The sequence below is a fragment of the Eschrichtius robustus genome, chromosome 1, assembly GCF_028021215.1.
Source record: "Eschrichtius robustus isolate mEscRob2 chromosome 1, mEscRob2.pri, whole genome shotgun sequence".
Classification (NCBI taxonomy): Eukaryota; Metazoa; Chordata; class Mammalia; order Artiodactyla; family Eschrichtiidae; genus Eschrichtius; species Eschrichtius robustus.
Window position 1 is genome coordinate 187824942 of NC_090824.1, and position 27905 is coordinate 187852846.

A 27905-nucleotide genomic window follows, 5' to 3' on the forward strand; every position below is an offset into this window, starting at 1 on the left:
AATAAGAAAAAGGGTAAATACATGCACAAACGAATGAAAGGATGAATGAAATGCAGATGGGGAAACTGAGGCTCCGAGATCGCTTAAGTAACCAGTTTGTGACAAACTATGACTTAGGTCTCCTGACCTTCAATGTAGTGTCCTTTAAATAAATCATATTAACAACGGTGATTCTCAATCACTGAGACCCTTTACCTCTGTTTATTTAAAAGTTGTTTTCTCCCAGTTTCATTGAATATAATTGACATACGGCACTGTACAAGTTTAAGGCGCACCACACAATGATTTGACTCCCACATACGTCATGAGATGATGATCACAGAAAGTTTAGTGAGCATCCAGCATCTCACAGAGACACAACATTAAAGAAATGGGAAAAAAATATTTTCCTTCTGACGAGAACTCTTAGGATTTCCTCTCTTAACAGCTTCCATATATAACCTACAGCAGCATTAATATTTATCATGTTGTACACTGCATTCCGAGTACTTATTTATCTTACAACTAGAAGCTTTTACCTTTTGACTACCTTCATCCAATTCCCCCACCTCTGGTAACCACAAATCTGATCCCTTTTTCTATGGCTTTGTTTGTTTTTCAAGAATAATTGACCTACAACACTCTGTTTTAAGGTTAACACTAAGACCCTTTATATTTAAAATACTTCTTATAAGAAGCAAAACACAGATGCTGAAGAAATGAGAAATGAGCTTTTTCTGGATAAAGAATATACCAAGAAAATAACCATTCTGTAGCACTGAAATGAAATGTTTAGTACTGTGACAGCCCCTGGAGCATGTTAATAGACTTATTTTGGTCCCCAATGTATTTTATGTAATAATGATGATATGTCAAATCTGCATGTTTGTTACAGTAACTACCCCAGAGGAAACGTTTCAAACTGTAATTTCTGTGAAGTCAAAAAATTCTGAAAGATGTCATCAAGAAGTTGATATTTGAATTGCATGTCACACTGTATTAGAATAGTATCATAGTCACTTATCAGAATAATATGTTTTCATCAGTCATTGAGGTATCACATTGCTTTGAAAGTTCTGAGACAATTTAAAGAAAGCAGAAAAAGAATGCATCAGCGCGACATTTAAGTTCCAGAGAGGAGTGAATGGCTAAAGCTGCATCCTAGAATTCCATTTATTCAGAAGCCAACGCCTGAGCGTTTTTACCCTCATAGGTACTAACCCAGCACTTTAAAATATCCTTCACAATCGGCAACAGCATAAGTGCTGTAGGACAGATTTCAAAAGGAATAGATGTTATAAAAGATTGATTAGATGCTTAATGGACTTAGAGGATGACCAGTGTTTTTGAAAAAAACAAATGAGGGGCAGTCCCAAGTTTCCAGAAACAGAAAGTAGCTTGTTCATAGACCTCACTGCAAGCAAAATGCAATTGATCAAGCTCGGTGCTTTGTGTCCACCTAGAGGGGTGGGATAGGGAGGGTGGGAGGGAGACAGAAGAGGGAGGGGATATGGGGATATATGTATATGTAAAGCTGATTCACTCTGTTATACAGCAGAAACTAACACACCATTGTAAAGCGATTATACTCCAATAAAGATGTTAAAAAAAATAAATAAAATTAAAAAAAAATGCAGTTGATCATATTTGAGAAGAAGCAACTGGCAAGAAATAATTCCTGGGACTTCCCTGGTGGCGCCAGTGGTTAAGAATCCATCTGCCAATGCAGGGGACACAGGTTCGAGCCCTGGTCTGGGAAGATCCCACATGCCACGGAGCAACTAAGCCCGTGTGCCACAACTACTGAGCCTGCGCTCTAGAGCCCGCAAGCCACAACTACTGAAGCCCATGTGCCACAACTACTGAGCCCGTGTGCCACAACAACTGAAGCCCACGTGCCTAGAGCCCGTGCTCTGCAACAAGAGGAGCCACCGCAATGAGAAGCCCGCGCACTGCAATGAAGAGTAGCCCCTGCTCGCCACAACTAGAGAAAGCCTGCATGCAGCAACGAAGACCCAACGCAGCCAAAAAATAAGTAAATAAATAAATAAATTTATAAAAAAAAGAAGTAATTCCTGATGTTACAGCAGAAAGCGTGACAGTAAAGGAAGGAAGCTGACTTTTACAGGCACCTCAGAGCCTACAAATCCAACCAAGCAGTGCCTTTGAAGGAGTCACTTTGAGAGGCTGGTACTTGATGTGATGGTTTAAACACTTGAGAAGCCTCTGGTTAACAGCAACAGTGTATGTTTGTGTGAGTGTGTTTCAGTGTGTGGTTTAAACACCAGTTCTCAAGGTGGCTGCTGCGATATTGCCATCAATGGTCACATTCATGCCATAAGACTACACTTTCTCAAGGTGACACAGTTGTTACTGGCCACTGTTGTAGGACTTGATGACCACTATGACCCCACCACGTGTGGAGAGCCTGGCGTGTGGCAGACACTGTGCTGAGCACCTGCCCTACAATCTTCAGGGCTCCGGAGTCAGCTGATGTTTCCATCTCCACCGTATAAATCAAGAAGCTGAGGCTTTAAAGTCCAGAAGTCACGTGGCTATTAGTAAGTGACAGGGCTGAGATCTGAACCCAGGACTGTCTGACGTGGGACTTCATGCTGTTACTACTTCACAGTACGACCTCATACAGCTCTAGCTGGGGGCTGGGATCGTGTGCTCTACCAGGCCTTTGTGCTGGAATTTACTGAGGAAGAGAGTGGGGGAGGGGGGGTTTGGGGGGTGGGAAAGAAACAGAAAGAGACGGCTGTTCCCAAGGGTAGTTTCACTTTATCCCCAGGTGATGATGAGGGGATAATGCTGACGTGAAAAGGAGGTAGTGAGTAGACAAACACTTTCTAAAATCAGAAACTTTTCTAGGCAGGAGACTGTGAGTCAGGGGGTGGGCCTTTCTGGGGCCAGGACAGGAAGAGACCAGTGAAAGCAGGAGAGGATCTGTAGGTGTAAATGGATAAATACTCAGAGGTCAGCACCTCACTTCCAGCACGTGCAAAATAACCTCCGAAATGTTGCCAAACCTTAAGCAGAGTGATTTTAAAATCAGAATGGTAATCATCACAACTATTGTACAGAAGGGTATTTAGATTAAACGTGTTACGTATATTAACTACCGATCTATCATTCCTAAATGTTAACTGTCGGTAATCTGGCCACAGTAATTTTTAAAAACACAGCTAGAGGGAATTTTTGTGTCAAATGTGTTCTAGTCATGTCCTAACTATATATTTAAATCTTTGGCCTTGATGATAATTTGTCACAAATGTCAACCTTCTCAGAGTTTCACATAAAGATAAACATTACCTGGTGGTATTTCTTTAGGATGTTGTGCATTTCGGCCACATCTTCACTCGTGATGGTCTTGATGATGTATCTCTTGTCATAGGACGTGTGGAACCGGGCTCCGCTGCGGGCTTGGGAGTCGTTGGGAAGGGGTGCACTCCTGGTCAGGGAATTCTTCCCGTGGGATGACAGAGGAGGAGGGAAGAGAACCGGTTAAAGACTAATTTCCAGGTCATTTGTTGTCACCACAAGTTTTCAAAAACATCTGTGTTTGGAAGAAGTTGATAAGTAGGCGGACAACATTTTCTATTCATTGCAACTCAGATGGCAAGTCCTTCAGAAGAAATGAAAACAGCGATTCTAATCTAATGTCTAGAATTATAATCAGAGTTACTTTGTTCACCTTGTTCTTTTGAGTTGGACAAGAGCTGAGATTTCCCTCTCAATAAAACTAGGTTCCAGCCATGAAAGGACATTTTACTTTCCCTGTTTCCTTATATGACAGGTATTCTGCCAAGCGTTATACACAGAGGACTTCTCCCAACTCTGATAACATTCCCATGAAATGGTTACTATTGATATCACCATTGTTTTACAGATGAGGAGATGGGGATCAGAGAGGTATAATCATTGGGGGAAAGTCACACAGCTAGTAAGGGGAAGAGCCAGAATGCCATCTGCAGTGTGGCTGGCTCGGAACCCAAGTTCTCAACTAGTCAACTACTCAAGTAGTAAACAACTTAATTACTAAACCCTGTGGCCCATGGCTGCCCTGGGAGGGCCTGGCCTGGGCAGGTGTGCTCCAACACAGCTCCAGAAGTTTCTGACCTGGTCCATCCTCCACCCCACTTCAGCCATTTTTGAGGATGATTTATCTCCTGGAGAGGATGGGGCAGGGCTCTGAGTGGGCGCTCTTCTGCAATCACTTCACTCCAGGATCTAGTATTTCGTTCCATACTCACTGTCACTCCTGCTAAGTCTCCCCTGCTCTCACCTGTGACTCCCCTGTTTGAATCTGTTTTCCTAGAGCCTCCAGGAAGTCTGTCCCGCTTTCCCCCAACCGTCTTACGCTGGTCACCAGACTAGTGGATCAGCAAACCCCCAGCATCTGAGGAAGTCTGGTCTTCGCCTCTGCTAACTGTGCCCTTGAGAACCGACCTCCATTCCCTGCCCAGCCCCACTGGACAGTGTATGAGGGATTCACAGGGAAAGACAGTCCCACTTCACCTTCCTCTCCCAAAGTGGGCATTCGAAAGCCCCAACGAACCAAAGTCTGTCTAGTTAGCGGGACACAGATGTCTTTAGAGAGGCAGGTGGTATCACTGCATCATGATTGTCAGTGAGAGTTCCCCATCAGTCTAGAATGTTCAAGCCTCCTTAACCTTTCCTTCTTTTCCAGATGAAATCCACCAGGACTGAGCCGTATGAGGTCTTAACGACACTGCGGTGGTGCAGCAACTCGTGGAGGGCCTCCTTGGGCTGAGGGAAGGGAGCGCCTTCTCATCTCCGGGACCAGCCCTGGCACCTCGGCTGCTGTCTTTACGTCCTGAGACAGCACATCCTGACCTGAATGCAACCGGCACAACTGCCAAGTGCAGAGCCGCTCCTGCCAATTAACTGAATTTGCTTTCCTTAGCTTATTAGAAAACGTGAGAGGAGGGGGGCAAAAATCAGTGTAACTCCCAATGATTTTAAATAGCAGGATCTGGCCATGTTCAATGACGAAGACAGCTGAAATTCATCAGATAGACTGAGAAGGAGGAAAAGGATTTTCAGGATGAAAATGGCTATATCAACAAGAGTTTGATTCTTACTTATATTGATTTTTTTCCTCAAACATAAAAATCCTCCTTTATACCACTTCCTACTAAGAACAAAAGGGAAGAAAAAGTGAATGCCCTCTTTGGGGGTTTTAAACACTGGCCAAAAAAAGCAATCATTGCTCTTGGCTAACGGTCTTTTTCCTCCCAAACATTAATTTGTAAAAGGTTATTCCAAATAAAACAAGAACACTAGGAATTGTAAGATTACAAATTACTTTCAGGCATAAAAATCAAAGCAGGAACAATCAACTTAATGAAAGACAGGCGGACCAGGTTATAAACTTTGTAAAACTGACAACACATGTAAAATAACTTTTTGGGGGGAGGGGGGAATAGTAAAGGATAATTATATTCAGCAAAGGACAGAATTACAGCAGCATCAGTTTCATAGACTGTTTTCTTACGCGTATTGGATATGAATATGTAACATTCTGTTACGGACCAGTGGGAAAGAACAGAATTGAAAGCTGCAGAGTCAGTGCTTCTCAAACTCTAATGAGCAACGGAGTCACCTGGGGATCACGTGACAATGCAGCGTCTGACCTGGCAGGGGTGGGATGGGGCGTTCGAAGCAGCAGAAGATGCTGATACAGCCGCGGCGGGTCTGCGGACCACACGTGAGAACCAAGAGTCTACTGAATTGTGGCTACGATGGGATTTGTCTGGTGCAGAGTGTGGAGAGTCTAGTGTATTAAGTGTGTTATAATTACAAACGTACCTGCCTGAATGCCTGTCCCATTATAGTCTGTCCAACCCTGGTTTGATTAAAATGTGAAACTTTACAGTGAAGAATGATAATTCATTGCATTCACTATTAATTCATTAATGAAATGTTTAATAATACTACGTTCAAAGCAACGTATGGATTTACAAACTAAAGGGCTAGAAAGGCAGAGTCAAAAAGGTACTAACTCCTTAGCACAGATGCTATCGCCTTCCAAATTCTTTGCCTTTCCCTTCAGTTTCAGACATGGATAATTATTCATTACAGATTTTGTATAAGGATACAGGCCCTCCCATAATGGCCTGGCCTATAAAACTTTACAAATTCTCATCTTGATTCTGCCTTAACTCAGTTTTTCAATAATCACATAAGTAGTCCCAACCCACAATATCTACTTCCAATGCGTGGAAGAATTTTTTTAAGGCTCATTGTTTTCCAGTAACCAGTGAAATTAGGAACAAGCACACTTTGTCAAAATTCAGAATATACCTTTTATAATCACTATGAATATAAAAATATATGAATCAGATTTACTGAAAGCCTTAGACAAGCAGACAATCAGAAGAGTGAATGCAATTTTACACAAAATGTGTGATCCTTGGAATGACTCTAAGGCCTGGAAAAATCCATATTCATATTTATTTCCACAACATTCCTATGTGATAGAAAGAGCCAGGTGCATTTTTCCACTTGAAAATAATAAAACTGGGGTACAATGGAGCCAAGTGACGTGCCTAAGGCTCCCGCCTAAAAGCTTCCTCTGAGGTAACCAAAAGGGGCAATTTACAAAGACAAGGCTAAACTTTTGCCATTAATTAATACCATAATCATTGACTTTTTGTAACCTTTGACATGAGATAGAAGTGCGTGTGTGTTGGTAAGGGCAGTACTGAGTAAGGCAGGGTGCTGGTCTGGGACCTAGAACATTCTCTCCACTCACCGACCCTTGGATACGGCATTCAGCATCTTTGAGCCTCAGTTCCCAGGACTATAAAGTGACAGAGGATAAGCCCAGGGGAGGGGGCAGGCTGAACTAGGTCTCTCCCTCAGACCTCCTATGACTCTAAAAAATGTACTTCCTCGAAGATATGGCTCTAGGAAGTGCGGGGCAGCACAGGCCTCAGAAGGTGATTTGATGTTTTCCACAAGAAGTCCAGTCAGAAGAGAGTCCAACCACCACCTGAGCAGGGACATGATGATGGCTTAGGACATCTGGGCCAGGATTGAAGAGAGATGGCAATAGTTCTTAGAGCAGCGTGGAAATAACACGTCAGACGTTCCAGATGTACTTGGACAATTTCAGCAAGAACGAGAGGACGAGCTAAGGGAAGGAGGTCGCGGACACACATGGAATGTAGTCAGAACAGTCTGCTATCTAGAAATTGAATATTGAAATTCCTCAGTGTCCCTTGTTGTGTCACAAAGGAAGAGTGAACCATAGCCTCATACAGGATGCCTGGGCAAGTCTGGGAGGCCAGGAGGAGAAAGGCCTGAGAGAAACAGAACTGGGGAGTGACCTCCAGAAGCCCCAAAGGGTCCCCTTATGTGTAAATAAACGTCATAATCAAAGAGCATGACAGGTGGAGGCAACCCTGGAGATTATTCCAAACCACCCAATTTACAAATGAGAAAACAGAGGCCCAGAGGGCAGAAACCACTTGCTTTGAGACCTGAGTGGGACGGCGTCCGTGGAAGGCCTTGCAGAGGCCTCCACCCCCTGACTGGTCTTCTGAAATATCCTAATAGACCTACCCAAGTCTAGAAGCCATCAGAAGAGGAAACATTCTAAGCCCACGACGTACACACTCATCAGAGGGTTCTGAACATCAAAACTATCTCTCTGTGTTACATTTAGTTTATTCATACTCTAGTTTATTCATATTCTCTCAGGTTCATATTGTCATAAGCAGAGGTCTGATGACCTTTCAAGTTCCAAATAGCACTGATATTGAAGCCAGAAGACAGTATAAGCATCACACACAGGTGCTCTATGTCAAGATTGTGTGACTTTGGGCAAGTTATTTAAGCTCTTTGTGCCTCAGTTTCCGTACTAGTAGAAAGGTAATAATGATGAGAATCATCATCATTAAAAGTTTGCCTGGGGGTTAAATTAGGTAAGACAGAGTTTTGATAATAGTGCCTGGAACAGTAGCACTCCTTAATGGTAGCTATTATTATAAATAGCAAATTTCAACCTGGAAGACAGAGGTGCAGATCAACATTAGCCAATTACTCTGTAAGTTGGTGAGTCAAAAATGAAGGACTTACGGAATGGGTTCTTCCTGTTGGCTCCTTTTTTTAAAATTTTTTTTGGCTGCACAGCATGGCATGCAGGATCTTAGTTCCCCGACAAGGGAACGAACCCGTGCCTCCTGCAGTGGAAGTGCAGAGTCTTAACCACTGGACCGCCAGGGAAGTCCCTTCAGTTGGTTCTTGTTCCACCCTGGCCAAGCCTCTGGTTTGTACCCAGTGAAAATCAAGAACCACATTCTCGCCACTCTCATACTCTCCATTTCACGGCTTACATTCTACAGCCCTCAATAAGAACCACTTGTAGTTTGAAAAAGACTTTAAAACATTTTACACAAGGAAGTTTCAAGTCAAAAATTCCTACCCCACTAGGTCTCCCTTCTATCCGTGGCCCCTGCTCAGCTCCCAGCATCCTCTCCAGCCAAAGGGCAGGAGGGATGGCAGAGGAGTGGGCCAGTTCTTTAAAGAATGGAGAAAGCACGGGGGAGGTAGCCCGAAGAGCTGGGGTGACCCCTTCCCGAGGAGGAGGAGGGGAGGAAAGCAGGCTGGCTGAAGATGCCAACGGACTTGAAGGTACAGGGGAGGGAACGTCAGGGAGCCTGACGACAGGGCCTCGGGTGACCTTGAGGTGGCAGCAAGGGCAAGGAGGGTGAGCAGGGGCGGGCTGTGGGAGGGCTTGAGGGGAGAGAAGGTTTGGAAGAGCAACCTTGGGATGCCGGTCTGAAAAGTCATTTGTGTAACGTGCTGGGCTACCACAAAATCCACAATCCCGTTCAACGCAGAGCTTTAAAAGGCTTAATTCAACATTGAAAATACAGACGTAACAGAAATCTGACATACTGTCTGCCCACAACAGTCATTCCTTTACTACCTTTCTATCCTTTTCAGGTTTTTGGGTCTCAGCACGTATGGCAGAAAGAGAAGCAGTGAGAAGTTGAGGGCAGTCAGACCCCCCACACCTTACTCTGTTAGCTGATTATCTGCAAGGAAAGACAGTTGGACTTAATGGTCTCTAGGTTTCCTTCTTGCTCTACTAATTAGGAGCCATTAATGTGTTACCGCTTTCAGTTTGTGGAGACTTAGCAAATGGACGGTGATTTGCTTTTAGTTTGGGGGGATCTAACGATAATTGTACGCAAACCGCAACAAACTTGCTTTTATTCATTGGCTACCCTTTTCTTCTATACGTTTGATAGTTGTATATTATAAAGTATGTAGTTCCTTAAATTCACTTGTTCTAAGTGGAAATACTATTAACATAAGCCCCTACATCAAGAAAAAGGCAGCCAAAATCAATGGTGGAGGGGGAAAAAGTTCTCATATTGAATATAAACTAATCTTAAACTCCAAACATTCTTCTTCCCTAATGGCTTTACTGAGATATAACTCACACACCAGACAATTCACCTATTTAAAGCACACAAATCATTGGTTTTTAGTATGGTTACAAAATTAAACAACCATTACCACAATGAATTTTAGAACATTTTCATCAACCTCAAAAAGAAACCCCATACCCATAAGCAGTCCCTCCCATTCTCCCTCCACCCCCCACCTAGGAAACCTCTCATCCGCTTTCTGTCCTAGAGAACTGCCTGTCTGGACATTTCCTACTGCACAATCATCCAGCACACAGGCGGCTGTGGTGGGTCCAAACATTCTTCCTCCGAGTCCCCGGAGCACAGGCGTCACCCCGAGGGGCCCAGCTGTAGACCCTGGGCCATGTCTGGGCGAGTGAGGTGACATCACGGGTGCCCCCTATTCAGTCCAGTGCGGTGGACGCGTGACAGCCAGCCCGTGCTGCTCCAGAGGATGCTGCCAGGCTTGCTGGGGAGCCGGGGATACCATAAACTGCTGGGCAAAAGTGCAAGTTCTAGGGCCAAGCTAGTGGATGGAGGGCACGTAAGACTAGGATAATTTAGTCCATTTTGCCGGACGATCTTGCCTCTGGATAAGTAAACTCAGTGTCCACCACTCCTGTTTTCCACAGCCAAGTACATCACAGATCTACAGAGACAGGCTGGGACCCGGGACCCTCCGCTGCACTGCTTGCCCCTGGACAAGCCTCTCCTCCAGCAACAGGTACAAGGAAACTGTAAGGGACTAAAAACAACTGCATGCAGTCGGGGCAGACTGTGAACAAGATACAAAAAGACCAAAAACCCAACTGCCACTTCTGAGGTGTCGGGAGAAAAGCAGGGTCCTGCACACGATCCCTGCACCCAGCACCACCGTGGGGGCAAGGGGGGTGACCACCCTAAGCACCCCCTCCATCCCGCCCCCACCCTCACCCCGTTTAAAGGACCAGCTTGCCCACTCAGTGAGCGAGCATGGGCAACTGTTACGTGCTTTCGCTCCCTAGTGCTGCGCTACGAGTCCCAGTAAAGCCTTGCCTGAATTTCTCGTCTGGCCTCTTATCAATTTCTGTTGATTAAGGAGTCCAAGGACCCTGGTGGGTAGCATTACAACACCCCATCTCAAACCTCAAGAGCTGTGTTTGAATCTCTAGTGACATGTCAGCCCTCAATGAGAAATAAAGGAAGGTAATGAGAGATGAAACTCACTCCTGAATGGCCTTCCTACATTTATAATTGGAAATTTATTCTCCTTTCCCCAAAGAAAGGGATTAATGGTGCTCGCCTTCCTCCCCAAGCCTCTAAAAGTCTGCATTGAAGATGTTTATTTCCACAGTGGGAGGTCCAGGATTACTGGGGCCTCTAGGGGGGTGGAGGAAATGTCAACTTAATTAGCTCATCTTTGCCACCAACCTTTCTATACTTCTCATAAAAATGCCATGATTTATCAACATCAACCATTACGGTCCCCTACCCATTTTTTAAATACCCAAGCATTTTGAACATTTAGTACCCTTGAACTACTCATATAGTCTTACAAACATTTGGGTTTTTTTTTTCCCCATTTTGATATGAGTTTGTATTTCTGCTAAAAATAATGTATGAAAGTTTTCCCATTTAGTCAACAGGAAGGCCATGTACAATCAATTCTGCCATGCTCAAATGTGTAAAAGCCAGCACCTTACAAAGGAGACATGGCAGTATCATGTACAGGAACCTGAGTGACAGTCACCTACTGGCCGTGACTTAGTAACAGATTCAGAAATGTGACAGCTGGGAGGGCCTCAGAGAGCATGGAGTCCTTCTCCCTCATTTCAGAGATGAGAAAATTGAGACCTACCAGGGCTAAGCGACCAGATTAAGTCACAGTATCCGTCACTGAAGATCCAAGACGCGAACCAGCTTCCCAACTCGCAGGAAAATGTTCTTTCTCCCAACTCGGGCTACCTGTTTCATGGACCTGACACCTGCCCTGCTGACAACTCAGGATTACGATTACACGCCTCAAATCACACGGCCCAGGAGCCGGGAGCCAGAGCCTGGACGAGGCTGCTTTCTGGGTTTGCGTTTGACGGACCTGAGCGAGCAGATTGGCCTCTGACCTCATCAGGGAGGGAAAGACCAACGTGCTAACATCATCATCAAGGATTTATTAAAAGCCCACTGTGTTGAAAGCCCTGTTATGCTCTTGGGGAATTTCAAAGAAAGTCTGAGCTGTGATCCCAGGCGTGGAATGGCTTTCATTGCAGAGGGGGGCAGAACACAGTGCAATTGAACACTTATTAATAATGAAACAACTTACCAGAAAAGAAGGAAACAGAAATGAACGGTAATGACCAGCAGAGAAAGAAGAAAAGTTGCAGGAACGTCACTGAGCGCCGTGAGATCGCCTTTACAAAGCTCAGGTTGGTACTTGACTCAGATTAAAATACCAGAGGCCTGTGTCCGAGGCTCCTGACAAGCAAACGGGCAGCACCTGACCTGACAGGAGCTCCCTGGCAGGGATGACTGTCAGTGCTCGGCTGAAAATGACAAGACTTAACCCAACGTGGGTTCAGGAATGGAAAACGCAGGCAAACAGCAAGCCTGAGTTGTCAGGTGGGGTCAGTTTGTGGTGGGGCAGTAATTGGTTCAACACTTGAGAAACAGCAGAAAAAGCACATGAAAAAAATCTGAGGGTGCTGATGGGCTGGGAGGGAGTTTTCCCAAAAGTCTGGCAAGAGAGTTGTCCAATCTGAGGGGTGCCCTTCGGTTTCCAGCCCAGGCAGAGTTTCCGTCCGCTATTCATCATGAGGTTCCCAGTAGCTAAGCTGAAAGGCCAACACGTGTGAGGAGAAACTGTGAAAGAGCAGGCAGGGCAAACCCAAGAGACGACAGACAGTTACACAGGAATAAAAGAGCTTATCTGGCTCGAGTCAGCAAATTTGAGACAGTACAAGAAACTCTGTGCCCATCACTCCCAGATCTGGGCCTCTGCTCCCGACCCCAGTCCCGGGATGGCCAACTACACGCTGACCAGCCTCACATAGGCACCTCAAGGTCACCTCCACACTCACAGGCTAAAAGCTCAACTTCCTTTCTCCCCTCTCCCATCCCCACACTTCCCTTCCCCGGTGACTGGCACCTCCACTCTCCCGCTCTCTCAGGGCCCGGCACCTCGGCTCCTGTCCTTTGCTCCTATGTTTTCCCCTCTCCCCGTCCCGTAAAGCTGCTCTCAGCTCAACCCTGTCAGTGCCAACTGCCCTGGTTCATGCCTCTTCTTCACTCGTTGGGATATTTTGTAGCCTCCTAATTTCTTTACCTCCCTTTTATGCATTCTACGCATAACCGCCTCCATTTGCTTTTATAAAATCCAGGTGTCATCACATCACTCCCCTGTGCAAAATCCACAGGGCTGCTCCTGGGCTGAAGAGTCCGGCTGAGGTTTTCCACCCAGTTCCCACTTTCTCCACGTTCCCTTCTTCAGCTCCCCGCAGCCCGCCACCATCTGGTTCTGGCCTCCACGCTTTGGTGCAGAAGGCCCACTTCTCCGGGGATTCTCCCCTCAGCCGTCCCTCCCTTTCTTCCACAAATATTTCTTAAGTGCCTGCCCAGAGCAGGCTGGTGCTAACCTCTGGGCCTGCAGCCCCGGTAAACAAGCTAGACACAGCTCCTGCCCTCAGACAGTTTCCATTATATTTGGGAAATCTACATTTGCGAACACCATGATAGACTTTAGAGATACTGGCAGAAATTTTTTCCCAAAGTTTAGTATACTCTAAAGGTCTTTAACACTGGAGAAGTTTATTTTTAAACTTGAAACAAGAACATCAAAAGTTTAACACGTTAGCTTTTAAAATTGTTTTAAAATTAGAATCCTCTGTTACCAATACAAAGAAGAAAATGCATCAGATGCGAATAACAAGGGATTCTAATTCAGGAGATGCGGCAGGGGAAAAGCACACCTAACATTTTCCTCCACAAAGAACCAGAGGGCTCAGTTTCTATTATATGGTGTATTTAGCTTTAACTGCATCATCGCCAGCCTGTATAACTTTTTTGGTTTCTGGTGGGCAATCCTTCCTGCAGCTCAGAAACTTCAACCGAAGCCTCTAGTTGACTTCCCAGGCCTGTCATAAGAGGTTCTGATACCATGAGAGACTCGAAAGAGGGATGCGTTTTTCTTGAAGAACATTACAAATCAAGATGCCTGGGTTTCTGTAAATCTCATTAGCATCTAATACAGAATCTGTCATGTAATAGTTAAAAAAAAATTCCTTCATCCTTTCTTCTCTTCTGCGTTCCCTATAATGTCTACCACAGAGCCTTACACACAGTAGGTGCACATAAACACACACTGGGTTGATAATCGTGCATGAAATCATCCACCTATGGGGAGCGGAGCTTAAAGTGGCAGAGGAGATGGAAGAACAGAACTGAAGCAACCGCAACAGCGAGGCCTCTGGGGGGGCATTCATCTTGAAAGACATCTTAAAAGAACGGTCATGGGGAGTCACATTGTCCCAACAACGATCAGTGTAATATGCACAGTTCACCTCTGTGCATATTACAAGCCAGTGAAGTGACTTTAAGAAGCACTAACAAGTTGGAGGAGATTTTGAATCTGAAAGCACTGAGCACACACGCATACACATACGCACACAGGTTCACACATGTATGTTCTGTGACACTGCTGTGAATAATGAGTATTCCAGAACTGTTGCTTGAATTTATCTTTAACAGCAAGAAAAAGAAGTGGTTTTTAAAAGACATTTTCAAGAAATCAAAACCAGAGGAAAGATACAAATGTTTACGGAGACAGCAGGGATGTTTCTCAGTTCCTTTCAAGAAGTTTAAGTTGGCTGACGGAGGTCAATTAAGTTGGCTAATTACTATGTTCTACTTTGATCAGATGGATCGATACTGACTTTTTTCAGGTGCAGCAAAATGGCATTCACACACACACGCAAGGCAGGTGGCGAACATTTATCCATCTGATATAACATGAAGGTTTGAATACTAAATGAACCGCCCGGTGGAGGCTCCTTTTCGCCACAGAGATTTAAAAGTCATTTGTCCAATAAGCAAGCGCTTCAGAAAATTAAACAGAGCAACGCAAGGGGAACAGTGAGGGGCCTGGGCCCCTTGAGCAATCCAGCGCCTCCAAAGATGACGAGACGCCGTCATCCCACTTTTCAAATCAGATTGAGAAAGAGAGTTCAGTTTGGCACTAGGTGTCAACTGATACCTGTTACCTGTTACCTGTTCTGGCCATGGTGAATGAAGTGTCCGGGCAGTGGTGAGCCAAACAGCCGAGACCACAGCCCCGCCGGCCCCCTCAAGCGCACAGCACTCCGCCTCCCTGGCTTGCGGCGCGCAGGCACCCAGACGCACCAAGCCAGAGCCACTGTTGGCACAACTTCCTCCGTTTTCCAAACCAAGTAGCCAACAAGGTGGGTTAAGCCCCATGTGTACGATGTTACCTTCAGTTTAAACTCAGGGGCCCTGCCCCAGCTGAAAAATTTTTAAGAGGTACAGACATTGGGAAAGGAACATAGAAATGGGGAGGGAAGCCAGTACAGTCGGCCCTCCGTATCCGCAGATTCCGTATCCGCAGATTCTGTATCCGCAGATTCCAACTGCAATTCGATCTGCAGTTGGTGGAATCTGTGGATGCAGAGGGACTGTGTATGTCTGGTTTACTAAAGTTACTGTAAACACCCACTTTATTTTTAAATAGAAATACAGTTGCCAAAGAGAAAGCAGCAATCTAAATGCCAAAAGCACCAGGCATGGCTGAGGGGAGGAGTGGTGTTCAAATGATTAATTACACTCACACCGGTTCTCCCTTGTACTGATCTCTCACGCTAAGAGCTTAACTTGCCGATTAGTTCCGTGTGAATCATCCTCCACTCGCCTAATTGGCCTTCAAAGTTTGTATCAGCAATTTGCACTTACTTAAATGTCAACTTACATGGTTTTGTTTTTAGGGGGAAAAAAGAGAGGGAAACCCGGTTCGTGTCTTAGTATTTCAGCAACTAAGGATCTAATGGATCCATTTTGGATCTCATTTAAGAGGGCTGGTTCTCAGAAGAAATATAAGGACTTCACTGTGGTAATGACTTGAGGAATTTAACAAGATCCTGTAGCACAGGGCCTGAAAGTCAGTTTCTGTGAAACGCCAGTGTAGCTATTTTATTTTTAAAAATTAAAAAAAAAAAAAAGGAGGGGCACAAAGGAAGGAGCACACTTGAATGTAGCAGCAGAGTCAGAGGAGATTTTCTTAGGGTGTCAAAGTTATCAGCTGTTCATTCTTTTCAAAGCACACTATTTTCACATGGCCTCTTGAAACGTAACAGTTCTTACATAATGTAGAATTATTCCTTTTTATTTTATACAAGGCTGTTTTACTATTCCAGAATTTCTTCTTTAAAGGTGACTTGGCTTTTGCAGCAGTAAATTCAAGTCCAAGTGTGATCGAAGTTCTTTCTCTCTTACACATGAAGCCCACACCTGAATGCTGGCTCCATCGCAGTTTTTAAAAGCAAACCGAGGGCTCACATCCTCCCCGCCCGCTTCCCCTCAGCCCTCTCCGGGGCGCACCCGAGCCTCTGCTCAGAGCCTGGACCTCCGTGGAAACCTCGGCCACGTCCACAGAGGAGGGAACATCACCGGCAGCCTGGCCAGCATTGCTTTTTCAAAACGTGGCAGCTTCAAGGCTTCTCACGCCTGAGTGAGCCTGTGAGAGATTCTTGGAAACTTTCAACAATGGGGCAGGGCAGGGAGGCCCACAGATGTGTAAGAAAGCATGCTAGCTAAGCTTGATTTGCCTTAGGGGCCTGTTCTTTAAGGGAAAGTACACGGTGAGCTGTGCCAGTATTCACCTTGTAAGGTCACCCAGGGCGGCAACAGGACACGTAATGCAGGAGAAGTTAGGATTTCTGGTTTGGGGCAAACGAGAGAAAGTGTTTACCAGATTTAAAATAAGTCAGTACTCTTACAGTAAAATGAACGGCCTGCCGTAAAAGACCAGAAAGCAGTCCTTGTATCTCCTGACTTAGATTTCTGCTTTTAAAAAAAAATCCTTGGCTTTTACGAATCTGGCCAGCTCTGTGAAAATCAGGTACCTGACGCCTGGTCCGTTCTCAGGAGAAATGACCAGGGATCAGCAGATCTGACGGCGATTTTAAAAGTCGAAACTGAGAACAGGGCAAACGTGGGGAGAAAAGCAACGGCGCACATCTTTACACGGTGGGTCGCAAGAGCAGGAGACGGTGTTGCACAGAAGCGTCCCCGGGACTGGCGGGCTCCTGATGGTGACGGCGGTGCTGCAGTCCCCAGACCACGGGGCACTGCAGGGCTCTAAGGGGGCCTCTGACATATACCGCGGCGAGGGCCAGGGTGGGCCAATTCGAAAAGCGGCAAATCAGAAAGAACGGAAACAAATTTCTAAGATTCCTAAGTGGCCTCTACAAATAAAGGAAATGCGAATTCAACACACAGACACAACCCTAGGGGCTGCCAACCCGTTTGAGGGCAGAAAATCAAAAGGAGGCTCTGCGGCGGGCAGAATCCTTTCATCTGTAAGTGAGAATATTATATAAAACTCACAGGCTTGCTCCCTTCCCAAAGAATAATTTCTTCTGAGCAACAGTCAGCTCTACCCACCACCAGAGCCTCCCATCAAGCCTCTTAGATAGCCTCAACCACCAGAGGGCAGACAACAGAAGCAAGAAAAACTACAATCCTGCAGCCTGTGGACCAAAAACCACAGTTACAGAAAGATAGAGAAGATGAAAAGGCAGAGGGCTATGTACCAGATGAAGGAACAAGAAAAAACCCCAGAAAAACAACTAAATGAAGTGGAGATAGGCAACCTTCCAGAAAAAGAATTCAGAATAATGATAGTGAGGATGATCCAGGACCTTGGAATAAGAATGGAGGCAAAGATTGAGAAGATGCAAGAAATGATTAACAAAGACCTAGAAGAATTAAAGAACAAACAAACAGAGATGACCAATACAATAACTGAAATGAAAACTACACTAGAAGGAATCGATAGCAGAATAACTGAGGCAGAAGAACGGATAAGTGACCTGGAAGACAGAATGGTGGAATTCACTGCTGCGGAACAGACTAAAGAAAAAAGAATGAAAAGCAATGAAGACAGCCTAAGAGACCTCTGGGATAACATTAAACGCAACAACATTCGCATTATAGGGGTCCCAGAAGGAGAAGAGAGAGAGAAAGGACCAGAGAAAATATTTGAAGAGATTATAGTCGAAAACTTCCCTAACATGGGAAAGGAAATAGCCACCCAAGTCCAGGAAGCGCAGAGAGTCCCATACAGAATAAACCCAAGGAGAAACACGCTGAGACACATAGTAATCAAAGTGGCAAAAATTAAAGACAAAGAAAAATTATTGAAAGCAGCAAGGGAAAAACGACAAATAACATACAAGGGAACTCCCATAAGGTTAACAGCTGATTTCTCAGCAGAAACTCTGCAAGCCAGAAGGGAGTGGCATGATATACTTAAAGTGATGAAAGGGAAGAACCTACAACCAAGATTACTCTACCCGGCAAGGATCTCATTTAGATTTGATGGAGAAATCAAAAGCTTTACAGACAAGCAAAAGCTAAGAGAATTCAGCACCACCAAACCAGCTCTACAACAAATGCTAAAGGAACTTCTCTAAGTGGGAAACACAAGAGAAGAAAAGGACCTACAAAAACAAACCCAAAACAATTAAGAAAATGGTCATAGGAACATACATATCGATAATTACCTTAAACGTGAATGGATTAAATGCCCCAACCAAAAGACATAGACTGGCTGAATGGATACAAAAACAAGACCCATATATATGCTGTCTACAAGAGACCCACTTTAGACCTAGGGACACATACAGACTGAAAGTGAGGGGATGGAAAAAGATATTCCATGCAAATGGAAATCAAAAGAAAGCTGGCGTAGCTATACTCATATCAGATAAAATGGACTTTAAAATAAAGAATGTTACAAGAGACAAGGAAGGACACTACATAATGATCCAGGGATCAATCCAAGAAGAAGATATAACAATTATAAATATATATGCACCCAACATAGGAGCACCTCAATACATAAGGCAACTGCTAACAGCCATAAAAGAGGAAATCGACGGTAACACAATAATAGTGGGGGACTTTAACACCTCACTTACACCAATGGACAGATCATCCAAAATGAAAATAAATAAGGAAACAGAAGCTTTAAATGACACAATAGACCAGATAGATTTAATTGATATATATAGGACATTCCATCCAAAAACAGCAGATTACACATTCTTCTCAAGTGCGCACGGAACATTCTCCAGGATAGATCACATCTTGGGTCACAAATCAAGCCTCAGTAAATTTAAGAAAATTGAAATCATATCAAGCATCTTTTCTGACCACAACGCGATGAGATTAGAAATGAATTACAGGGAAAAAAACGTAAAAAAGACAAACACATGGAGGCTAAACAATACGTTACTAAATAACCAAGAGATCACTGAAGAAATCAAAGAGGAAATTAAAAAATACCTAGAGACAAATGACAATGAAAACACGACGACTCAAAACCTATGGGATGCAGCAAAAACGGTTCTAAGAGGGAAGTTTATAGCTATACAAGCCTACCTAAAGAAACAAGAAAAATCTCAAGTAAACAATCTAACCTTACACCTAAAGAAACTAGAGAAAGAAGAACAAACAAAACCCAAGGTTAGCAGAAGGAAAGAAATCATAAAGATCAGAGCAGAAATAAATGAAATAGAAACAAAGAAAACAATAGCAAAGATCAATAAAACTAAAAGTTGGTTCTTTGAGAAGATAAACAAAATTGATAAGCCATTAGCCAGACTCATCAAGAAAAAGAGGGAGAGGACTCAAATCAATAAAATCAGAAATGAAAAAGGAGAAGTTACAACAGACACCGCAGAAATACAAAGCATCCTAAGAGACTACTACAAGCAACTTTATGCCAATAAAATGGACAACCTGGAAGAAATGGACAAATTCTTAGAAAGGTATAACCTTCCAAGACTGAACCAGGAAGAAACAGAAAATATGAACAGACCAATCACAAGTAATGAAATTGAAACTGTGATTAAAAATCTTCCAACAAACAAAAGTCCAGGACCAGATGGCTTCACAGGTGAATTCTATCAAACATTTAGAGAAGAGCTAACACCCATCCTTCTCAAACTCTTCCAAAAAATTGCAGAGGAAGGAACACTCCCAAACTCATTCTATGAGGCCACCATCACCCTGATACCAAAACCAGACAAAGACACTACAAAAAAAGAAAATTACAGACCAATATCACTGATGAATATAGATGCAAAACTCCTCAACAAAATACTAGCAAACAGAATCCAACAACACATTAAAAGGATCATACACCACGATCAAGTGGGATTTATCCCAGGGATGCAAGGATTCTTCAATATACGCAAATCAATCAATGTGATACACCATATTAACAAATTGAAGAAGAAAAACCATATGATCATCTCAATAGATGCAGAAAAAGCTTTTGACAAAATTCAACACCCATTTCTGATAAAAACTCTCCAGAAAGTGGGCATAGAGGGAACCTACCTCAACATAATAAAGGCCATATATGACAAACCCACAGCAAACATCATTCTCAATGGTGAAAAACTGAAAGCATTTCCTCTAAGATCAGGAACGAGACAAGGATGTCCACTCTCACCACTATTATTCAACATAGTTCTGGAAGTCCTAGCCACGGCAATCAGAGAAGAAAAAGAAATAAAAGGAATACAAATTGGAAAAGAAGAAGTAAAACTGTCACTGTTTGTGGATTACATGATACTATACATAGAGAATCCTAAAACTGCCACCAGAAAACTGCTAGAGCTAATTAATGAATATGGTAAAGTTGCAGGATACAAAATTAATGCACAGAAATCTCTTGCATTCCTATACACTAATGATGAAAAATCTGAAAGAGAAATTATGGAAACACTCCCATTTACCATTGCAACAAAAAGAATAAAATACCTAGGAATAAACCTACCTAGGGAGACAAAAGACCTGTATGCAGAAAACTATAAGACACTGATGAAAGAAATTAAAGATGATACCAACAGATGGAGAGATATACCATGTTCTTGGCTTGGAAGAATCAACATTGTGAAAATGAGTATACTACCCAAAGCAATCTACAGATTCAATGCAATCCCTATCAAATTACCAATGGCATTTTTTACGGAGCTAGAACAAATCATCTTAAAATTTGTATGGAGACACAAAAGACCCCGAATAGCCAAAGCAGTCTTGAGGCAAAAAAATGGAGCTGGAGGAATCAGACTCCCTGACTTCAGACTATACTACAAAGCTACAGTAATCAAGACAATATGGTACTGGCACAAAAACAGAAACATAGATCAATGGAACAAGATAGAAAGCCCAGAGATTAACCCATGCACCTATGGTCAACTAATCTATGACAAAGGAGGCAAAGATATACAATGGAGAAAAGACAGTCTCTTCAATAAGTGGTGCTGGGAAAACTGGACAGCTACATGTAAAAGAATGAAATTAGAATACTCCCTAACACCATACACAAAAATAAACTCAAAATGGATTAGAGACCTAAATATAAGACTGGACACTATAAAACTCTTAGAGGAAAACATAGGAAGAACACTCTTTGACATAAATCACAGCAAGATCTTTTTTGATCCACCTCCTAGAGTAATGGAAATAAAAACAAAAATAAACAAGTGGGACCTAATGAAACCTCAAAGCTTTTGCACAGCAAAGGAAACCATAAACAAGACGAAAAGACAACCCTCAGAATGGGAGAAAATATTTGCAAATGAATCAACGGACAGAGGATTAATCTCCAAAATATATAAATAGCTCATTCAGCTCAATATCAAAGAAACAAACACCCCAATCCAAAAATGGGCAGAAGACCTAAATAGACATTTCTCCAAAGAAGACATACAGACGGCCACGAAGCACATGAAAAGATGCTCAACATCACTAATTATTAGAGAAATGCAAATCAAAACTACAATGAGGTATCACCTCACTCCTGTTAGAATGGGCATCATCAGAAAATCTACAAACAACAAATGCTGGAGAGGGTGTGGAGAAAAGGGAACCCTCTTGCACTGTTGGTGGGAATGTAAATTGATACAGCCACTAAGGAGAACAATATGGAGGTTCCTTAAAAAACTAAATATAGAATTACCATATGACCCAGCAATCCCACTACTGGGCATATACCCAGAGAAAACCGTAATTCAAAAAGACACATGCACCCGAATGTTCATTGCAGCACTATTTACAATAGCCAAGTCATGGAAGCAACCTAAATGCCCATCAGCAGACGAATGGATAAAGAAGTTGTGGTACATATATACAATGGAATATTACTCAGCCATAAAAAGGAACGAAATTGAGTCATTTGTTGAGACGTGGATGGATCTAGAGACTGTCATACAGAGTGAAGTAAGTCAGAAAGAGAAAAACAAATATCGTATATTAATGCATGTATGTGGAACCTAGAAAAATGGTACAGATGAGCCAGTTTGCAGGGCAGAAGTTGAGACACAGATGTAGAGAATGGACATATGGACACCAAGGGGGGAAAACTGCGGTGAGGTGGGGATGGTGGTGTGCTGAATTGGGCGATTGGGATTGACATGTATACACTGATGTGTATAAAATTGATGCCTAATAAGAACCTGCAGTATAAAAAAACAAACAAAACAACTAATACTAAACTTTCATTGGGTTATTTGTATGGAAATATGTTAATATAAATGTTTCAGACATTACATGAAATTTCTAAAAATCTTATATTTGTATTTGTATGGAAATATGTATGGAAATATGTTAATATAAATGTTTCAGACATTACATGAAATTTCTAAAAATCTTATATTTGTATTTGTATGGAAATATGTATGGAAATATGTTAATATAAATGTTTCAGACATTACATGAAATTTCTAAAAATCTTATATGTTCTGGTATAATGTTATAAGTAATAATCCTAGTTATTACTTTAAAATGTATATCTCAGAAATAACTAATTTTCTTGTCAACTGCATAAAAAAAAAAGAATAATTTCTTCTGCGGACTACTGAAATCATATTGTATAGTGGTCCCTGACTGAAAGAACCCTTTATTTCAGAAAGAACACTGAAAAATTCTCATACAAAATGAAAATTACTATTATCTAATTACTTGTCATGACAAAAACGTGAATCCTATTTTACAGAGCAAAAGGCACGATGAAACCCATGTGAAACGAATGTTATTACGAAAGCAACTCACCTGGAAATCCTGATCATCGATTCCAAACCTCTCCCGCAGGTTACGGAAAACCATCGGGCAGTATTCCTTAAACTTGAAGTGGCTCGGCATGTTTTCTCTGAAACAGGTTGTGGAATAAAGTTCAGACGTACGAAGAGTGAACCAGACTTGAATCTGCCACCATCATGCTCTCCTGCAGCCACAGAAGCGCTTGGGGCTCCCGACCTGACCCACAGAAGGCACACGTGGGTTTCATGGGGCCAACCAGAACCCACAGTAGGATCCAGGGGACAGAAGGGACAGACACGCAGGGGAAACGGTGAAGGAAAAGCAAAGAGCTTGGCGAGTCAGGGAAGGGCAGCACAGAGAGCCACTAACAGTGCTCCCACACTGGTCCTGGGTTGCCTGCTGATTAAAGCTTACAAAACAAGACTGCTCTCACTCCTGGATCGACCTGTTTTATATTTTATATAAATACCACATTCTATATTCACATAGAAAAGATCCCCTCAAAAGGTCAACCTTTAAAGGGCATTATGAGAATAATTAACACATCAGCTTCACATTAGAACAATGGCCCCATTAAGGAATTTCACAATTGATCTTCACGTGGGAGGGATTTCTCTGGGGCTCATCCCACTCATTCAGAATTGCTTCCCCCTTTGTGTTCACACACACGCAAACACACACCCCCTGCCCCCACTGTGGTACTCCACACACTAAGTGATGGTAATTTGTATATGTGTCCATTTTCAACCACCCGCCTGACTGTGAACCCCCGAGGGCAGGACTGTTTCTTATACATCCGTGTATGTCTGGCTCTCAATGGACTGCCTGACACAGAAGGTGGTCCATAATGATGTCTAAAATGATATTCAAAAGAGGGAGAAATAGTCTCAATGCCCAACATGGCATCCAATTATGTTTTATAAAAATGCACCTTCATTCTTTATTGTTTTAGGAAGTAGTCATTTCTGTTCATAAAGGAATCATCAGGAGAGTTTCGTGTAAGAGAGCTGAGGTCCATAGCTGCCGAAAAAAAAAAAGAATCCAAGCAATTTACAGCTTCAAACACTTAAATAGTAATGAGAATATCACTTTTAACATATAAGATATTCATAGAGAACAATATGCCATATGCAAAAAGATATTACCCAAGAGGGCCTGCTGTTGCTTTTCTGAAAATGACAGATGGTTATGTTTATCACAGGATAAACTTTATCAGCAAAACTTTACTCCCACCCATTGAAAAATAATGTGATTATAGAAATTCACAAAAATTCAAATTCAAATTCATACTCCTGGCAGCCACGTCAGTTCTACAAAAGGTCGTGCTTCTACTTACTTGTTAAAAAGGTGATTGTCCACCTTTATCTTTGAATAGGCCTTGAAGTCATCTGGCATCAACATAACAGGGATTTGAACATGGCTCAGTTCATTGATCTAGAAAAATATAAAATAAATGGCACAGGTTGTAAGTACCTAGGTGGGAAGTGCTTGACTTAAACATGTAATTTACCAAGAAAACCTCGTGGATGCTTGCACTTCCTGGCCCACCTTCCTCCCTGTTCCGGTCCCGAATCATCTCTTCTGCCGCTTTCCCCACTCTTTTCATCAGCCGTCACCACTGCCCCCCAGCACACATCGGCTGCAACTCCCCGGCTCAGCCCTGTCTGCCGCTGGCCCCCGGGATGGCAGGGGCAAGGGAGGGGTTCTGGAGGGTGAACCCTCAGGGCCAGTGGTCCCTGCTTCTCCCCGTCCACCCTCCCACTGCCCCTCCAGAGCCTTGACCCAGAGCTCCTTTGATCCCATGTCCAGGTCAACTTCCTTCTGTAAAGAAAATATTCTCTGAGAAAGAGGGCTTTTTAATTTCTGATATAAATATTTGTTGAATTAATCAATAAGACTATTTCTTTACACTTTGGGGTACTAAAAAGGAACACTGCCATTCATGTGGTCTTTACCTTTCTTGTGGGAACTAATTTAAAAATAAGTATTGGGATAGGGCATGAATTTACCAGAAGAGGAACCTTCATGAAGGAAAGGAAGGAAGCATATGGCCCTGGGATTGGATAAGAGGGAGGTGGGTTGGCCAGGGGTCAAGACAAAGGCACATCTTTATGTGGTTACAGAGAACAAAAGGTTAAATCCATTTCGGTTTACATTCCAGTGAATGGCAGGGACAGGGACGGCTTTTGACACCTGACTTTGAAAAAGTTGAACCTTCTCTTGGTTAATTATTTTTGCATTTAGCGCCCAAGTGATAACTCCCTGGTTGCTAGTAATAAAAACCACTTTAAAGGTTTATACTTCCAGTAAATGTAAGATACTTGGAAGGGTTCTCAGTTACAAAAACAAACAAAATGAGTTTCTTGATAGAGCAGAGTTATTAACCCACTGCTGGGTTCACAGAAAGTAGAAGGAAATTTTCAAGACCTTCCTTCCCCTAAAGTGAGTTTAATCGTCCATAGGGCATGTGGTGACCATCAGGTAAGTGTGAAAGGAGGGGCTTCTCTGAAGATAGATGCCAATTTCACACTTTGGGTCAAAGGATAACTGCGGAGCTCAACCCAAGACTTCAACATTAAACTAGGACCCCTGAAGGAAGTGAAAGTGGTCCCAAAACCCAGTGGAAGTAAATGTAAATGGGGCCTGGAAGAAAACACCCTTAACACAGACCTCCAGGATTCCCACAGATTAAGTTCAACCAAATATGAGTTCACAAAGACAACAAGAGTGGGAGTCAACAGAAACAAAAACTGATATTATTTTCAAGGCTTCAGCTGGTAGGACAATCAGATACAGAATAGAAAATAAAAACTATGAATAAAATGTATGAAGATAGTAAGAGATGGACTAGCAAAAATGAGTAAACTATGAGACTTTCAAAATGACCAATCAGACTTGAAAAAGAATCAAATAAACATTTTACAAAATGGAAACTATAACTGTTGACTTGAAAACAAAACAAAAAGCCTCTCACCTAGTATTTACACAGCAGATTGGATAACCGGTATACCAGACGGTAGATCTGAGAAAACTACCTAGAATACCACAGACAGAAAGAATGGAAACGTAATATATGAGAGAATGGTTTAAGACAGGGAGTAGAGTGGATTTAAATGGAATCTTAGAGGAAGAGAGTAATACAGAATATGGGGAAGAGATAATATTTGAAGATGTAATGGTTGAGAATTTTTCACGACTGTGAGAGTTCTAAATCTGTAGATGCGTAATACCTAATGTACACAGAAGAAATCCACACCTAGAGACACTGCAGCTAAACTAAAGGATACCAAAAACCAAGAGAAGAAAAGTGGCCAGAGAGAAAAGACAGAACACAACAAAGAAATGACTATCAGACTGACAGCTTACTTCCCAACAGCAAAACTGGAAGCCCACAGACCGTAGAATGATATCCTCAGAGTGGAAGATTACTGTCAACATAAAATTGTATACTGTGCTATAATAAGAAATATACTTTGATCATTGTCCGGGTTCCTGGCACAAATCTCCTAAAACACTTGCAATTTCCTAAGTGACAGGAGTATCTTTTGTCGTTCACCAGAAGCCCTTTCGGGGCATACCTGAATTTATGTTAATGAGGTGACTTAGGTTTAGACCCCTAGATGGCCTCAGGATGGGGCTGGTCACCAGAAAGACCAAGTGATTGGATGGTTGGAACTTTCAGCCCTACCCACTGACCTCAGGGAAGGGGAAGGGAGATGCTGGAGATGAAGTTCTATGTAAATTTTTGAACAATAAGAGTTGGAGAGCTTCTGGGTTGGTGAACACATCCATATGGCAGGAGGGTGGTGCACCCCAGTTCCATGGGGACAGAAGCTCCTGCACTCGGGACCTATGTACCTCTGCATCGGTATCCTTTATAATACCTTTTATGATAAACCGGTAAACATATATAAATGTTTTTCAGAGTTCTGTGAGCTGCTTAGCAAAATAATGGAACTGGAGGAGGAGGCTGTGGGAACCTCTGATTTACAGCCAGTTGGTCAGAAGCACAAGTAACAACCTGGACTTGTGAGTGGTAACTGAAGTCGAGGAAGGGGCAGTCTTGCGGGAGTGGGCTAATAACCTGTGGGGTCTGATTCGATCTCCAGGAAGATAGTGTCAGAACTGACTTACTGCTTCAGGATACTGGAAAAAAACACATGTGGGACAAACCCATTAAAACTATCTTTCAATATACTGGAAGATTGGGATTGACATATACACACTACTATATATAAAATAGATAACTAATAAGGACCTACTGTATAGCACAGGGAACTCTACTCAGTACTCTGTAATGGCCTATATGGGAAAAGAATCTTAAAAAGAGTAGATGTATGTATATGTATAACAGATTCACTTTGCTGTACACCTGAAACTAACATAACACTGTAAATCAACTGTACTCCAATAAAAATTAAAAAAACAAACAATGTTTCAAAAAAGTGAGAGCAAAATAAAGGCTTTTAACTGAGAACTTATCTACAACACACCTCCCTAAAGGAACTTACAAGTTTTAGAAGCACATTATTTAGACTCTATTAAAGATATACCTCAGAAAGAAGGTAAACATTGTGGGTGGAAGGTCTGAGATAACAAAAAGAATTAGTAAGTAAATAAACTGGTAAATATGAGGACAAATATAAGTAAACATCATCTATATAAAGTAATAATGCCTAATTTATGAGATTAAAAAGGACAGAAATACACACTGAATAGCAACAGGGTGTAAGCTGGAAAGTAGATGGCCACGGTTATAATGCTCATGTATTGTTCAGGAGGAGAGGTAAGATATTAATTGCAGACTTTAAGTATTATGCTACAATTTCAAGGGCAAACATTAAAAGAATAAGAAACACAGTAGATAACTTCCAAACTAGTAGAAGGGGAAAAACAGAATAAGAAAACAAAACTCAATTTTTAAAAAAAGGAACGTGGAGCTTCCCTAGTGGCACAGTGGTTAAGAATCCGCCTGCCAGTGCAGGGGACACAGGTTCGAGCCCTGGTCCGGGAAGATCCCACATGCCGTGGAGCAACTAAGCCCGTTCGCCACAATTACTGAGCTTGTGCTCTAGAGCCCGCGAGCCACAACTACTGAGCCCACGTGTCACAACTACTAAAGCCTGCGCACCTAGAGCCCATGCTCCACAACAAGAGAAGCCG

General features: G+C 42.8%; 1 protein-coding gene across 1 annotated transcript in view; it reads right to left on the reverse strand.

Annotated features, from left to right (window-relative positions):
* PIP4K2A (phosphatidylinositol-5-phosphate 4-kinase type 2 alpha) overlaps positions 1-27905 on the reverse strand; it is a 181876-nt gene that overhangs the window by 55013 nt on the left and 98958 nt on the right. Inside the window, exons 2-4 of the mRNA XM_068561276.1 lie at positions 24079-24176; positions 22755-22851; positions 3295-3447 (exon numbers count right to left, since the gene is read on the reverse strand). Of these exons, the coding sequence (XP_068417377.1) occupies positions 3295-3447; positions 22755-22851; positions 24079-24176 (348 nt within the window). The remainder of the gene's footprint in view (positions 1-3294; positions 3448-22754; positions 22852-24078; positions 24177-27905) is intronic.